We start from the raw sequence: 13,376 nt of genomic DNA on the forward strand, positions 1-13,376 counted from the left end.
GATTAATCGCACTGTTAAACAATAATAAAATACCATTTATTTAAATATTTTTGGATGTTTTCTACATTTTCAAATATATTGATTTCAATTACAACACAGAATACAAAGTGTACAGTGCTCACTTTATATTTTTGATTACAAGTATTTGCACTGTAAAAAAACAAAATAAATAGTATTTTTCAATTCACCTCATACAAGTACTGTACTGCAATCTCTTTATCATGAAAGTTGAACTTACAAATGTAGAATTATATACAAAAAAACTGCATTCAAAAATAAAACAATGTAAAATTTTAGAACCTGCAAGTCCACTCAGTCCTACTTCTTATTCAGCCAATTGCTGAGACAAACAAGTTTGTTTACCATTGCAGGAGATAATGCTGCCCACTTCTTGTTTACAATGTCACCTTAAAGTGAGAACAGGTGTTCGCATGACACTGTTATAGCCAGTGTCGCAAGATATTTAGGAGCCAGATGTGCTAAAGATTCATGTCCCTTTATACTTCAACCACCATTCTATTTGACATGCGTCCATGCTGATGATAGGTTCTGCTCAATAATAATCCAAAGCAGTGCAGATAGACGTATTTTCATTTTCATCATCTGAATCAGATCCCACCAGCAGAAGATTGATTTTCTTTATTGGTGGTTTAGATTCTGTAGTTTCTGCATTGGAGTGTTGCTCTGTTAAGACTTCTGAAAGCATGCTCCACATTGTGTCCCTCTCAGATTTTGGAAGGCACTTCAGATTCTTAAACTTTGGGTCAGTTAGAAATCGCACACTGATTCCTTCTTTGCATTTTGTGAAAACTACAGTGAAAGTGTTCTTAAAATGAACAGCATGTGCTGCGTCATCATCAGAGACTGCTATATGGGAAATATATGGCAGAATGTGGGTAAAACAGAGCAGGGGACATACAATTCTCCCCCAAGGAGTTCACTCACAAATGTAATTAACAATTTTTTTTTAACGAGCATCATCAGCATGGAAGCATGTCCTCTGATATGATGGCCGAAGCACGAAGGGCCATACGATTGTTTAGCATATCTGGCATGTAAATACCTTGCAATTCCAGCTACAAAAATGCCATGCAAATGCCTGTTCTCACTTTGTGGTGACATTGTAAATAAGAAGAGGGTGGCATTATCTCCTGTAAATGTAAACAAACTTGTTTGTCTTAGCAATTGGCTGCACAAGAAGTAGGACTTGTAGGCTCTGAAGTTTTGCATTGTTTTGTTTTTGAGTGCAGTTATGTAACAAAAAAGATCTACATTTGTAAGTTGTACTTTCACGACAAAAAAATTGCCCTATGGTACTTGTCTGGGGTGAACGGAAAAATACTATTTCTTTTGTTTATCATTTTTACAGTGCAAATATTTGTAATAAAAATAATATACACTTTGATTTCAATTACAACACAGAATATAATATATATGAAAATATCGAAAAACATCCAAAATATTTAATAAATGTCAATTGGTATTCTATTGTTTAACAGTGCAATTAAAACTATGATTAATCACGATTCATTTTTTTGAGTTAATCACAAGTTAACTGTGATTAATTGACAGCCCTAGTAAAAATATTTTCAGTGTGATTTATACACAGAAGGAAACCAGCAGAGGTATCTTTGGAATGGTGAAATACACATAAACACACTGGGCTAGATCCTCAACTGGAGTAAATCAGCATAGATCCACTAAAATCAAAAGAGCTACACAGATTTAAACCAGCTGAGGATCTAACCTTCTACACATTACGGGCTTGATCCAAAGCCCACTGACATCAATGGGAAGACTCCAATTGACTTCAACAGGCAAGATCAGGATCTAATTTTTGTGCGCATATGCAAAGCAGTCCCTCCCTAAAGCAGGAGATGGACAAGATAAACCTAGCAAAAGGTCTCCTCTGTCTCTATCTTGTATGATTCTCTGGTACATATTCTTTTTAGGGTTCCTTTAGAATCTATCCATTATCAGATGATCCTGCTGTACCAGTTCCTCCTCGTCAATTCCGTGAGTTACCAGAGAGCGGATCTCAGGAGTGCATTGTGCGAATTTATATCGTTAGAGCCTTAGCTCTCCAACCCCAGGATAACAATGGGCTGGTGAGACTCTTTACTTTTATGAGGTTCAGGAGCTAACTTTGTGCTTAAGAACTCAGTGATACCAAGAAAAATTGGCACACGAAAAAAAAGTAATTACCTAACAGTATTGTTTCCCATCTTGTTTCCATACAGTGTGATTCTTATATAAAAATAACCTTAAGTAAAAAAGTAATTGAAGACAGGGATCATTATGTTCCCAATACTCTCAACCCAGATTTTGGCAGGTAACTCATTTTCTGATGGTTTTTTATCTGGTGTTTTCTAGAGTGTTTTTATAATCTCTGTCCATGAATAAATCATCACGTCACCATCATACCTTCAGTTCTACACTGCACTCATCTTATTTTTATGTATTTTCTAAACTCCCTGACACCCTATTCACAATTGGATGCTGGCTCTTTATTAGGGCCCACTTTTATAAAATTCTGAGCATCTCCAGAAATATGCCGATCCCCCTGCTCTTCTTTTGAAGTCAATGGAACCTGCATGTGCTCAGCGCCTCTATGGATTTAGGTACTTAACTTTAGGCACCCAAGTCTGAACAATTTGGCCATAATTTTTAAGACTGTAAATGTGTTTTCACTGTACATATAAAGAAGTGCTCTATATATATTGTGAATTGCTAATAGACATCTACATTGCTTGTGAGTTTTCTTTAATTTATAACAATCTGAAATCTGCTAGAAAGTATGTGTGATGGGGACACAGTGTGACTTGTATAAGAGAGTGTATGTCTCAGATGTTTTGATATTTATGCCACCCAAAACCACAAATTAGATGAAGAAGTTTTGCAAAGAGGAAACTGAGAATAATCATCACAATTACGGATTGGCAAGGTGAAACTCTTAACGTTTCTGCGCATACAAAAAACATGGATTAATAACAGTGAATTCTGCAAAGTAGCTATCAGGCCCCAGACAAGGGTCTTTAAAGGGCATTCCCTAAACTGTTGATAGCTGTTGTCTACGTTCCAACTCTGGCTGCATGTGATTACAACGATTCTAAAAAATCTGCAGGAGGCATGGGTAGGATCCTTAAAGCCACAGTACTCATATGAACACATACAGATTTAGTAATGTGTGTAGGCACACTGCAAAACAGCAATGGTAACTCTAATTTTAGGTCTATCAGCACCAATGGTATTTCTTTAAATTTCTTAAAAAATTACTACTTCTCAGAAATGAACTTTCATGACCATTAATATTTAACTGGACCTTGTACATTTAGAATGTATGAACTCAGCTGCTTCTTGCCTCAAGAGAAGGATCTGAAAATTTCAGTCTATGATTATGATATACTGACTCGTGATGAAAAAGTTGGTGAAACCATCATTGATCTTGAGAACAGGTTCCTTTCTCGCTTTGGAGCTCATTGTGGCATACCACAGCAGTATTGCATGTAAGTCACGCTTTTGTCTCCTCAAACATTGTGCCAGTAAAGTAAGATCTCCAATCATTGAAAAAGCCAGGCTTTCTTCACTATCGTTTGGTTGTAATAGAAAATGCTAAGGACTCTCTGCTACCTGTTTTGTGTACCTGTAGAATCATTTACATTCTAAAGAAAAACTGCAATTTTTTAGAAAGAGTCTGCAAAAACTGTTACTCCACACATTCTTAGGCAGATTCTTTCTTTAGATGCAGCCTTTTGTTAGTGGATACAGAGAGAGAACATGTAATCCAATTATCTGACAAACACAGGGCATTCAATACAGAAACATGAGTTGCATGAAGATGAATTTGCTGTAACGATTTCTCCTTTCCCAATATATAGAGATGGGTCTTAAAACAACACATATGAGTAACTTTAACTGACCTTGAATGAAGAAAAGGAGTACTTGTGGCACCTTAGAGACTAACCAATTTATTTGAGCATGAGCTTTCGTGAGCTACAGCTCACTGAAACCTGACCTTGAATGGAATTTTATCTTTATAAAACCCTCACTAATACAGCAAAGTCAAATGGCAAAATTTCGCTATCGCATTTTTTATATTTTTTAGGGGGAAACCAGTATATAGTGTACTAATTCCAAGATGTGCTCTATTTCCTAAAAGCTCAGGTGTAAATACCTGGCGAGATCAACTGAAACCAACACACATGTTGCAAAATATAGCCAGGTTTAAAGGCTACTCTCCTCCTATCCTCTCAGAAAATGGAAGCAGGATTAACTATGGAGGACAAGACTACACCTTGGAGGAATTTGGTGAGCTCATTGCTATTTATTGCATGTTTATCTCTTTTGAATTCACAGATTTACAGAAATAAAAAACTTTAAATTATAACAATGTGAAGAATAAGAGTAAAAAACAAGTACATTTTGTACTAAAGTTTGCATTCTCTCTCTGCATGGACAGGTAAATACAAGAATGGTTGCAGTTTGATTTTGAAAAGTATGAATACAGTCAATTACTAAATGCAATTCTGGGTCATGAATTCAGCCCTTTTTCAGTTCTTTCTTTTTATTTCAGAGACTAACAAAAAATTGCATCAGCACCTTGGGCCGAGTGAAGAGCGTCTAGCCCTTCATATCCTTAGAACCCAGGGCTTGGTCCCTGAACATGTGGAGTCAAGGACCTTATACAGCACCTTCCAGCCCAACATCTCACAAGTACTATAAACTGGTTTCACCTTTGATTTCTGCGATGCAGAACGCTAGCATGCCTACATTTATAGCACATGGTTCTACTATAATTGGGGGTGGGTGAGGGAAAAAGGGTAGCACAGAGTAGTATTGTGCCCAGATACTAGGGCATGGTCACATTAGGAAGGGATTACATAGAATGGAATTTTATTCTGTTGTGATCACCCCAGATGGACTTATCACACACCAAAGGAGTGGGAGAAGGGAATTAACATCTATTTGCAGGGACCGTACTGAGTGCCACTCCAATAGCAAGGGAGTGAGCCTAATCCAGTGGTTTGGAAGTCATCCTTTTCCATTGATACCAAACTTGTTACCATTGCGAAGTTCCACCAGGTTGATAAATTTGCAACCATAAAGGCTCTTAGTTTGAACTGCCGGTACCAGACTGTGTTCCCACAACTGGAAAATCTTTTATCTCACAAATAGAGCTCATGACAGTGACAACCAGATTATCCACCACACAGTCAAGAAACTAACTACAAGACAAGAAAGTAGCTAAGGGGATGGTTTGCAAAGCCTCCAGAGAGGCTGTTTCACCAGGTTTGTGTGTGTGAATTTCATTGTGTAGGAGTGAAAGGAGGGGAGGAGTTTTTGTGCCAGTAACATTTGCAAAATTTCTTCTATTTTCACAGCAAACTATTTAGTCTGATAAAAAGCTTGAGAGAAATGCGAATCACAGTGTACTAATAAGGACTAACAACGCATTCATTCAGTTCACCTAGGGTGAAACCCCATTCAAGTCAATGGGAATTTTGCCATTGACTTCAATGGAGCCAGGATTCTACCCCAAGTGTCTATGCCAGTTTCATTCAGGGTAGACTGTGCTGGAGGGTCCTCAGATGTAAAGTCCACTAGGACTGCCAGGGAAATGCACTGGTTGATCCCATCCCTGCTGCAGCCTCTGCCCCCTCATGGAGCCCCCAGAGGACATTAAAACTGGCTTGCCCCAGGGGAACCCTCAAGGGGATTATTGGTGCAAATTCACCTGACTTTACTTGACAGTGGATCCTCTTCAGAGTACAGTGACCCGTGTTGGCATAGCAAAGTTTAAATTGCACCTTCTTGTGCCAGCGGGATGAATCGAGCCCTTACTCTCCAGCATTCACTAATTACAAGTAGGTGCTCTATACAGCAAGTCCTACATCCACCAAGAAAGGCGTTCATGAGAGGCATTGGAGAGAATGTATCGCTTCTTGTTATGGTTGAGGGGTTACTGACAATGAAATAGACTTTCAGTGGGAATAGAGCAGAAATCTACTATGGTCACATTTTGGCCTTTTAAAACTAATAAGGAAGATAATCTCGTCTAGCTAAGAAGTGCTTCAAGGGTAGGGACCTGTTACCCATGCAACATAGGCCATCTGCTCTAAAACATGAGGCACATTTGTAGGGCCACATAATGTCATAAAACAAAATAGCAATTGTGAGTCCTATGATTTCAAAGTTTGTACAAACTGAGGGCCCAACCTTGCTCTGATTAAGGACAGTGGGAACTTTGGTATTGGTGTTAGTAGGAGACGGTCTTGGCCCCAGGACTGCTGCTAAAATTAGTTCTAGAGGCACTTACAGACTTCTGGGCACCATCTCAGGCTCTGCACAGCCTAGTATCCTGGGGTTCAATCAGAATTTTCACACCTGCATGTTTTTTAAACATGTAACCAACAAAAATTCCTTACTTGACTTCTTCACAAATGCAGGGAAAGCTTCAGATGTGGGTGGATGTTTTCCCCAAAAGCTTGGGACCTCCTGGCCCTCCCTTCAACATCAATCCCCGCAAAGCCAAGAAGTGAGTAGCTGTGCATTGGTTGTGCACTGTACAGACCTTGGTGCACAGACTGGGCCAATTCACTCTCTTTCCCCAATCATCTTCTCTCTCAGGTACATCATGCGGGTGATTATTTGGAACACAAAGGATGTCATTCTGGATGAAAAAAGTATCACGGGGGAAGAAATGAGTGACATCTATGTGAAAGGGTAAGGGTGCCCTCTCTCTGACCTGCTCATGTGAGGGTATTTAATGAGATCTTTAAAATGTCTAAATCTTACATCCAGTACCTGTAATAAAACCACAAATAAAATAATCACATGCAAAGCCCAGCGCTGGCATGGTCTAAGTATAACTTCCGGGTTGTGAGATAAAGCCTAACTAAATAACCAGTAGTGTGATAAACTGGAAGTTGATTCTAGTTGGAAATATGTCTACAGATGGGAAAGGATTAAAACTGTAACTTGGTGCCTGTATCTTAACACCTGGCAATCCTGGTTATTGAGAGTTTCCTTGACTACCAGCTAATGGAGGAAAGGGTGCTGAAGTGGGTGAGTGTCTCTCTCGAAATTCCATTCTGGACTTGAGAAAGTTTAATCAAAACTGTTATTTCCATGATAAGTTTTGATTTAGACAAATCTGCATTTTCCGACAAAAAAAATTTAGTCAAATTCCTGAGCAGCTCTAGTAATTAATCTGGGGCACTCACTGCCATAAGATCTCCTCAAGGGCTACACGGCAGCCAGGAGGTCTGATTCCCAGATCGTGTGGACATACATGGACTAGCTCTGCTCACATTAGTTTGCTAAAATTAGCAGTGTAGCAGTGGCAACATGGGTAGCGGTTCAGGCTAGCTACCGGAGTACAGTCTCACCCAACCCCCTGGGGACATACTTGGGCAGCTAGCCTAAGTTGTCACAGTCACATTGCTAACCTTGCATGCTATCTCTCACAAGTACATCTACCCTAGCTGGGAATCACACCTTCCAGCTGCTGCGTAGACATAGCGTATGGCTAAGTAGGATTCACAAAGGATTAGGCATTTATTAGATATGAAAATAAACACATTAGATAGGAAAAAAGCGTATTAGGGATAAACAGACTCATGCTCCACAGCTACCACTAAGTACTAACAGGATATTGGAGAGATGGACCAAAGGTTATTTTAGGATGGCAATTCCTAGATGTTCTTATTTACACTGCTGAAATGGGTCCAAACTGAAAGGGCCAAAAATGTGTGCATCAGTCTCCAGCGTTTTACAATACAAATCCTATACCTCACGTTTGTAATCACTGCAAAATGTTGTTGCAATATAAACAAGCACTAATAAGGTTAGCTGCATACCGTTAAATATAGTTGCATTTTACTTTCAGCTGGATGCCTGGCAATGAAGAAAATAAGCAGAAAACAGATGTGCACTATAGGTCACTGGATGGTGAAGGGAATTTTAACTGGAGATTTATTTTCCCTTTTGAATATCTTTCAGCTGAGCAACTCTGTAAGGTCTCTAAAAAGGTGCGGTTTCTCTAGATTTCAATATAAAGAATTCATATACTCATTAGTCTGTAATAAAGCATTTTGAGCTAAATTCTGCCCTCAGTTACATTTGTCCATTAAAGAGTTGTATGTGCATAGCTGAGGGCACAATTGGGCCCTGTAAGTTGATTTTGCACAGTAAGGGAACCGGCCAATGGGCCTTACTCAAGCAAACTGCCATTGAGCTCAATGGGTACAAATCGGTCCTTAGTTACGAGAAGCAACTCCCAACCCAGTAGGAGTTTTCTGTTGGCAACGAGGGCAGGATTGGGTCCTAAAATCCACATGTATGAAATCTGTTGGTAAGATCAGAATGCTACTTTGCATTTTCAATCCATAACACATTAAAGATGTTTTTAACAGAAATTATTTTATTCTTAGGAGCATTTTTGGAGTCTCGACAAAACAGAATTCAGAATCCCACCCAAAGTGATCATTCAGATATGGGATAATGACAAGTTCTCCTTGGATGACTACCTAGGTATGACTTTCACAGCTAAGAATCATCATCATTGGAAAGTGAGAGATCACAAATGAACATTTGCAAGTTGCAGCAGAAGGACCAAATTTTCAAATGGACCACTACCAAGTGTCCATTTGTGCACGTATATTTTTGTATCCTAATACCCCTTGTGCATGCAGTTTTTGTACACCATCATTTGTCATCACAAATGATGGTATTTGGACACAAAAATTCTTCAAGCAAATCAAGCTCTGCTGTTTTTCACTCATCTAAAGTTGTATTGTGTGTACAAATGGTAGCGTGCAAAATCTGGATGGGCAGATCATTTGTGCATGAAAAGTTGCATGCACACAAATGGAGGCAGGGTGGAGGCCCTCTTTGAAAATGTAGCCCTTTACATATCTTCAGATTGTTCATTCAGAGGGAGAGGTGATTTGATTAAGACTGCCTTCTTCAGAATCCTCGATCTCAGTGTTGGTATTTCCTGCTGAGTAATGTCAGCATTTCTTCACTATTTAACATACTGAAAAAATCAGACTCTTTGTGCAGTGCACAGTATACCAGACTTCCTTACAGAACTACTCCCCCCAACACTCTGCCATTTGAATTCTGATCTGAATTTTGCTGCTTGAACCCAAGTGGAATCTTGAGGCCAGATCCTGGAATGCACAGAATACAGATCAGGAGGTGTCATGCAAAGGCATTGTAAAGCTCATCTCCAATACTGCTGCTACACTGCACAGGGCTGACCTCCCTGCACCGTGTTAGAGTAGCCCTCAGGATGCTCTGAGTTTATGCTGTGCTGCAAACAGCTACAAGGAGCTGAAAACACAACTGAAAATTGGCTCTCTCATGCTGCTAAAGTACTAAATCATATCATTCAATACCAGAGATGTGTGCGTGATGTTTTCTTTAATTCTGCCCAGTGAGTTTTACTGACAGCACCAGTTTAAGACTAACAGTGTGTGTGTTTAGGAGTCCTTACAGGGCTCTCACTTCCCAGACATACACCTGGATCAATGCACTTTAGTCCTGGCCAGCAGCATTCTTGCTATTCTACTTCACGGCTTATTGTAAGGAGAAATCACCATATATACCATATGTTTAATGTTTTAGATGTACAGAACATATGTCCACAAGGGTCAGACTGAAACCAGATAAGTCATTTCATGTATGGTCCTAGTAAGATTTGACTGAAACCACTATGCTGTTTGGCCAGCTGTGTTATACAAAATGCTTTTCTCTTTCACTTTCTCGGGTAGGTTTTGTTGAACTTGATTTACACAACACAGTTATTCCAGCAAAAGTTCCTGAAAAATGCAGTATAGACATGATTCCAGAATACAAGGCAAACAACCCTCTCAAGGCTCCCAAGACTGTCTCACTCTTCGAACAGAAATCCATGAAGGGGTGGTGGCCATGTTACAAAGAAAAGGACGGCTCGCGTGTTTTGGCAGTACGATTATTTCCTTGTATAAAGTACCTCACTTGTTATGCTTACTCCCTGTTTTTTCCGATGATACTTGGACTCCCCTGCAGCTGAGCTCCTTTGAAGATCTGAATAGCTTTAGTGGGCATTAAGCTTTCAAGCTTATAGACAGATGGACCATTGGGGGTATTAATACACACAGAACGTTTGGAAGATTTGTTTGGTGGGGAAGTTAAGTACTTTAAAAGTACTTTCGAATGGTTTTAGTATTTAATATTAAGTACTTCTTAATCTCACATAGAATTCAGAAAAATATTGAACTAGAATCATTCTGGTTATATCCCCATTAAAGCCACTCAAGTTATTCTAGGGATGAGTTTAGCTCATTATGTCTGACTAGGAGTAGTTGGCTCCTTTGTACATGTGGAGTACAGTAAGGGGGAAAGCTTGAAACCAAAGCTTTTTATGACAGTGCAAATATAATTTGTAGTTAATGAAGCCGGACTATTTGCTTGAGCATCAGGCCAATAAAACTGTAAAGGTCAGTAACTATACCTGGCTCATGAGGAACTATTTTTATCCTTTAACTGCGTAAAGGTGGCTAAGGGTGTGATTCTTCAAATGCTTATGCACAAGAGCAGCTCTAAACAGTAGTAGTAAAACTGAATTCACAAGATTACTCATATGAGCAAGTGTTTGCAGGCTCAGGCCTTACGAACGTATGTTTACCACTGGCCTCTACTGATTAGAGTATCAGACTTTTTCAAATGTATCCGATTATTTCTTTCTAATGACTTGCCTATAAACCCTAATACTGGGATGAGGTAGATGATGAAAATATAACTATTCACCAATACTGAACTGATTTTTTTTAAATGTTTCCAGCAGCCTTATATAGGGTGAGATTTTTATTAATTATGAAGAAACACAGACCTGGGCTTGTCATTGGAAGAAAAGTTGAATTTTTTCTTTCACATTATAAACAATACATTTTGCGGATATGAACCAAGCATATAGCTTGGAATCCGCCCTGGGGATGGATTACCAAACACATGCTGTATGTGTCTACATTTTTAACTCCAGATTGGGATGTTGTAACATTGTCATAATCCAGAAACACATTTTGAGGTAGCAACTGGAGGAAAATAAGAAGAGGGAGCTTATCCAAAACTGTACAAGGAGATTTAAAGCCAAAACAAACACTTTACATGCTGTTTAAGTAAAATGTTTATATGTGATGTCATATGTTTAACATGTCTTCATTTACTGAAGGGTAAAGTTGAGATGACTCTGGAAGTCCTCAACGAAAAAGAGGCTGATGAAAGGCCAGCTGGTAAAGGAAGAGATGAACCCAACATGAACCCCAAATTAGACCTACCAAAGTGAGATATATTTTTTTCTTTAGTTACTTTGAAGGATACTGCGAGACCCACATACAAACTAAAAAATATTGTTTACGAATGCCACATTTGACAAATGATGCTTCAGATGTCAGCTGTCAGCTGTAATTTGCCAATCTTTATAGATAGAAGGCGATTTTGTTTCTATCTTACAGTTCTTTCCATATGCATCCGAATAAAAATGCAACATATTTTCTGTATAGTTGTGCAAATTTAATGAAACTGTCTTTTAGACAAATCAATTATCTATCTTTTTCAACTCTATATAGTTAATTATTAATTGAACTGTGACATTAATTCTCGCACTGAAGTATTTAACTCTCCCTGTTTGTTAACATGATGAATATTGTTCCTTTCAAAATGCAGCCGACCAGAAACTTCCTTCCTTTGGTTCACAAATCCATGCAAGACAATGAAATTTATTGTGTGGCGCAGATTTAAATGGATCTTCATAGGCATTATCATCCTACTGATTGTACTCTTGTTTCTGGCGATACTCTTATATTCACTGCCGGTAGGCATTTTTAAGTGTTTCTATGTTGTTGTTCAATTGTGACATAACTCTGGCTTTAAGGTCAAAATGAGGACCTAGTCCTGCACTCGTTATTCAGTCAAGAATAACTATTGACTCTGTTTTAGTGGGGAGTGCAGGATTGGACCCTTACATCTACAACTTCTTAAAATTTAATAAACTTTTCAACCTATTGATCAATTATTTATAATGTATGCACTGATGGATAGAGGATTTTGATTGGTTCTAATCAGAAGATTCAGGCAATTAAGAAGTGCCTTAAAAGTGCTTTCTAGGTTGCATTGTTGCAGGAATGCAGATAGTAGTACATATTTTGGAGACACTGGATTTCGTTCTACTTTCATTTGAAATACAGTACATTATAAACTAGATCAAACAACTATGCAATAACTTACCACAACTGTTTTTTCACCAGAATAGTTATAACATACTCTGATCTGTTTTAATGCTATATTTGCGCTGTATAATATTGTATACGTTTAAATGTCCAGCTTATTTTTTCTGCCTCTGCTTACTGATTTTTTCTTTCTTCCTTTTTTCTAGAATTATATATCAATGAAGATTGTGAACCCAATCTAAAGAAGAGGATTTATTCTTACAGTTTGAATAGCAATAAGGTAGTTTTACCTCAGGCTGTGGACCAAATTCAGCAAGGCTTGCTTCTTCATGGTTTTAACCTTGTTCTCTTATATGTTCAACTAGGAAATAGATAAGGGATAGGAATTTAACCAAGGTTAGCCAAGGTTCATGGGGTCATGACTAGTGTAAAAAGTCATGTTCTATTTATGTTTTGACTTTGATAACATCTGTATGTGGTAAAATTCTGTCTTCCTTGCTTTTAAACCAGATTTTTCATAAAAATTCTCCAGTTGCTCTTATTTTTTTAAATGGATACTTTATTTTGAGAATTATTTTCTACTCTGTCTCGACTTAGTAAAAAAAACAAAACAATTACTACTTATATTTTTGTATACCAAACAAATAAAAAGTGCAATAGCGTTCTGCCATTGTATTTTGAAAAGGTCACAATATTGCTATATTAAAATCATTGTTAGAACACTGTACTTCAAACTGTATGAGCATAGAAATGAAATAAAACAATACTAAATTACTGTTTACTTTGAGTGTGTCAATCAGAGTAATTTCATTATAAAAATGATTAAATACTTTACCAACAAAAGAGAGAAATCTCAAAACTGGCAAGCGTTATTATTTATTGAATGCCAGGGTGCTTGGCACTATACAAACTTACAGGAGGACATAAGTCACAAGGAGCTTACAATCTAGCTATCTTTGTTAATTGGTATAATCCTTCCTGTAACTGATATCTTTATACTCTCTGGTAAAAATAAAACCAAAAACTCTCCTACTTAACATTTCTGTCTAATTCACTCATGTCCATTTCCACTCTTGCAATTCATTTCCTGATGAACTTATTGACGAATATTTTTAGAGATGATCCTGAACTGGCACATCAGAATGGTTTGAAACCCAAACCCCA

The 13,376-nt window shown here is 38.1% G+C and overlaps 1 protein-coding gene across 3 annotated transcripts in view; it reads left to right on the forward strand.

Moving 5' to 3' along the window:
* Positions 1-12,789, forward strand: part of MYOF (myoferlin) — a 109,118-nt gene extending 96,329 nt beyond the window's left edge. Inside the window, exons 42-54 of one of the 3 annotated variants that reach the window (XM_073353867.2) lie at positions 1,953-2,108; positions 2,241-2,332; positions 3,336-3,506; positions 4,160-4,308; positions 4,574-4,713; positions 6,447-6,535; positions 6,628-6,723; positions 7,889-8,030; positions 8,433-8,532; positions 9,777-9,970; positions 11,216-11,325; positions 11,710-11,857; positions 12,419-12,789. In XM_073353867.2, the coding sequence (XP_073209968.1) occupies positions 1,953-2,108; positions 2,241-2,332; positions 3,336-3,506; positions 4,160-4,308; positions 4,574-4,713; positions 6,447-6,535; positions 6,628-6,723; positions 7,889-8,030; positions 8,433-8,532; positions 9,777-9,970; positions 11,216-11,325; positions 11,710-11,857; positions 12,419-12,454 (1,623 nt within the window). In that variant the 3' untranslated portion in view covers positions 12,455-12,789. The other 2 variants (XM_073353870.1, XM_073353871.1) reach the window with 2 other exon arrangements.
* The last annotated feature ends 587 nt before the right edge of the window (positions 12,790-13,376 follow it).

This window comes from Lepidochelys kempii, chromosome 7 (assembly GCF_965140285.1).
Source record: "Lepidochelys kempii isolate rLepKem1 chromosome 7, rLepKem1.hap1, whole genome shotgun sequence".
NCBI classification, from domain to species: Eukaryota; Metazoa; Chordata; order Testudines; family Cheloniidae; genus Lepidochelys; species Lepidochelys kempii.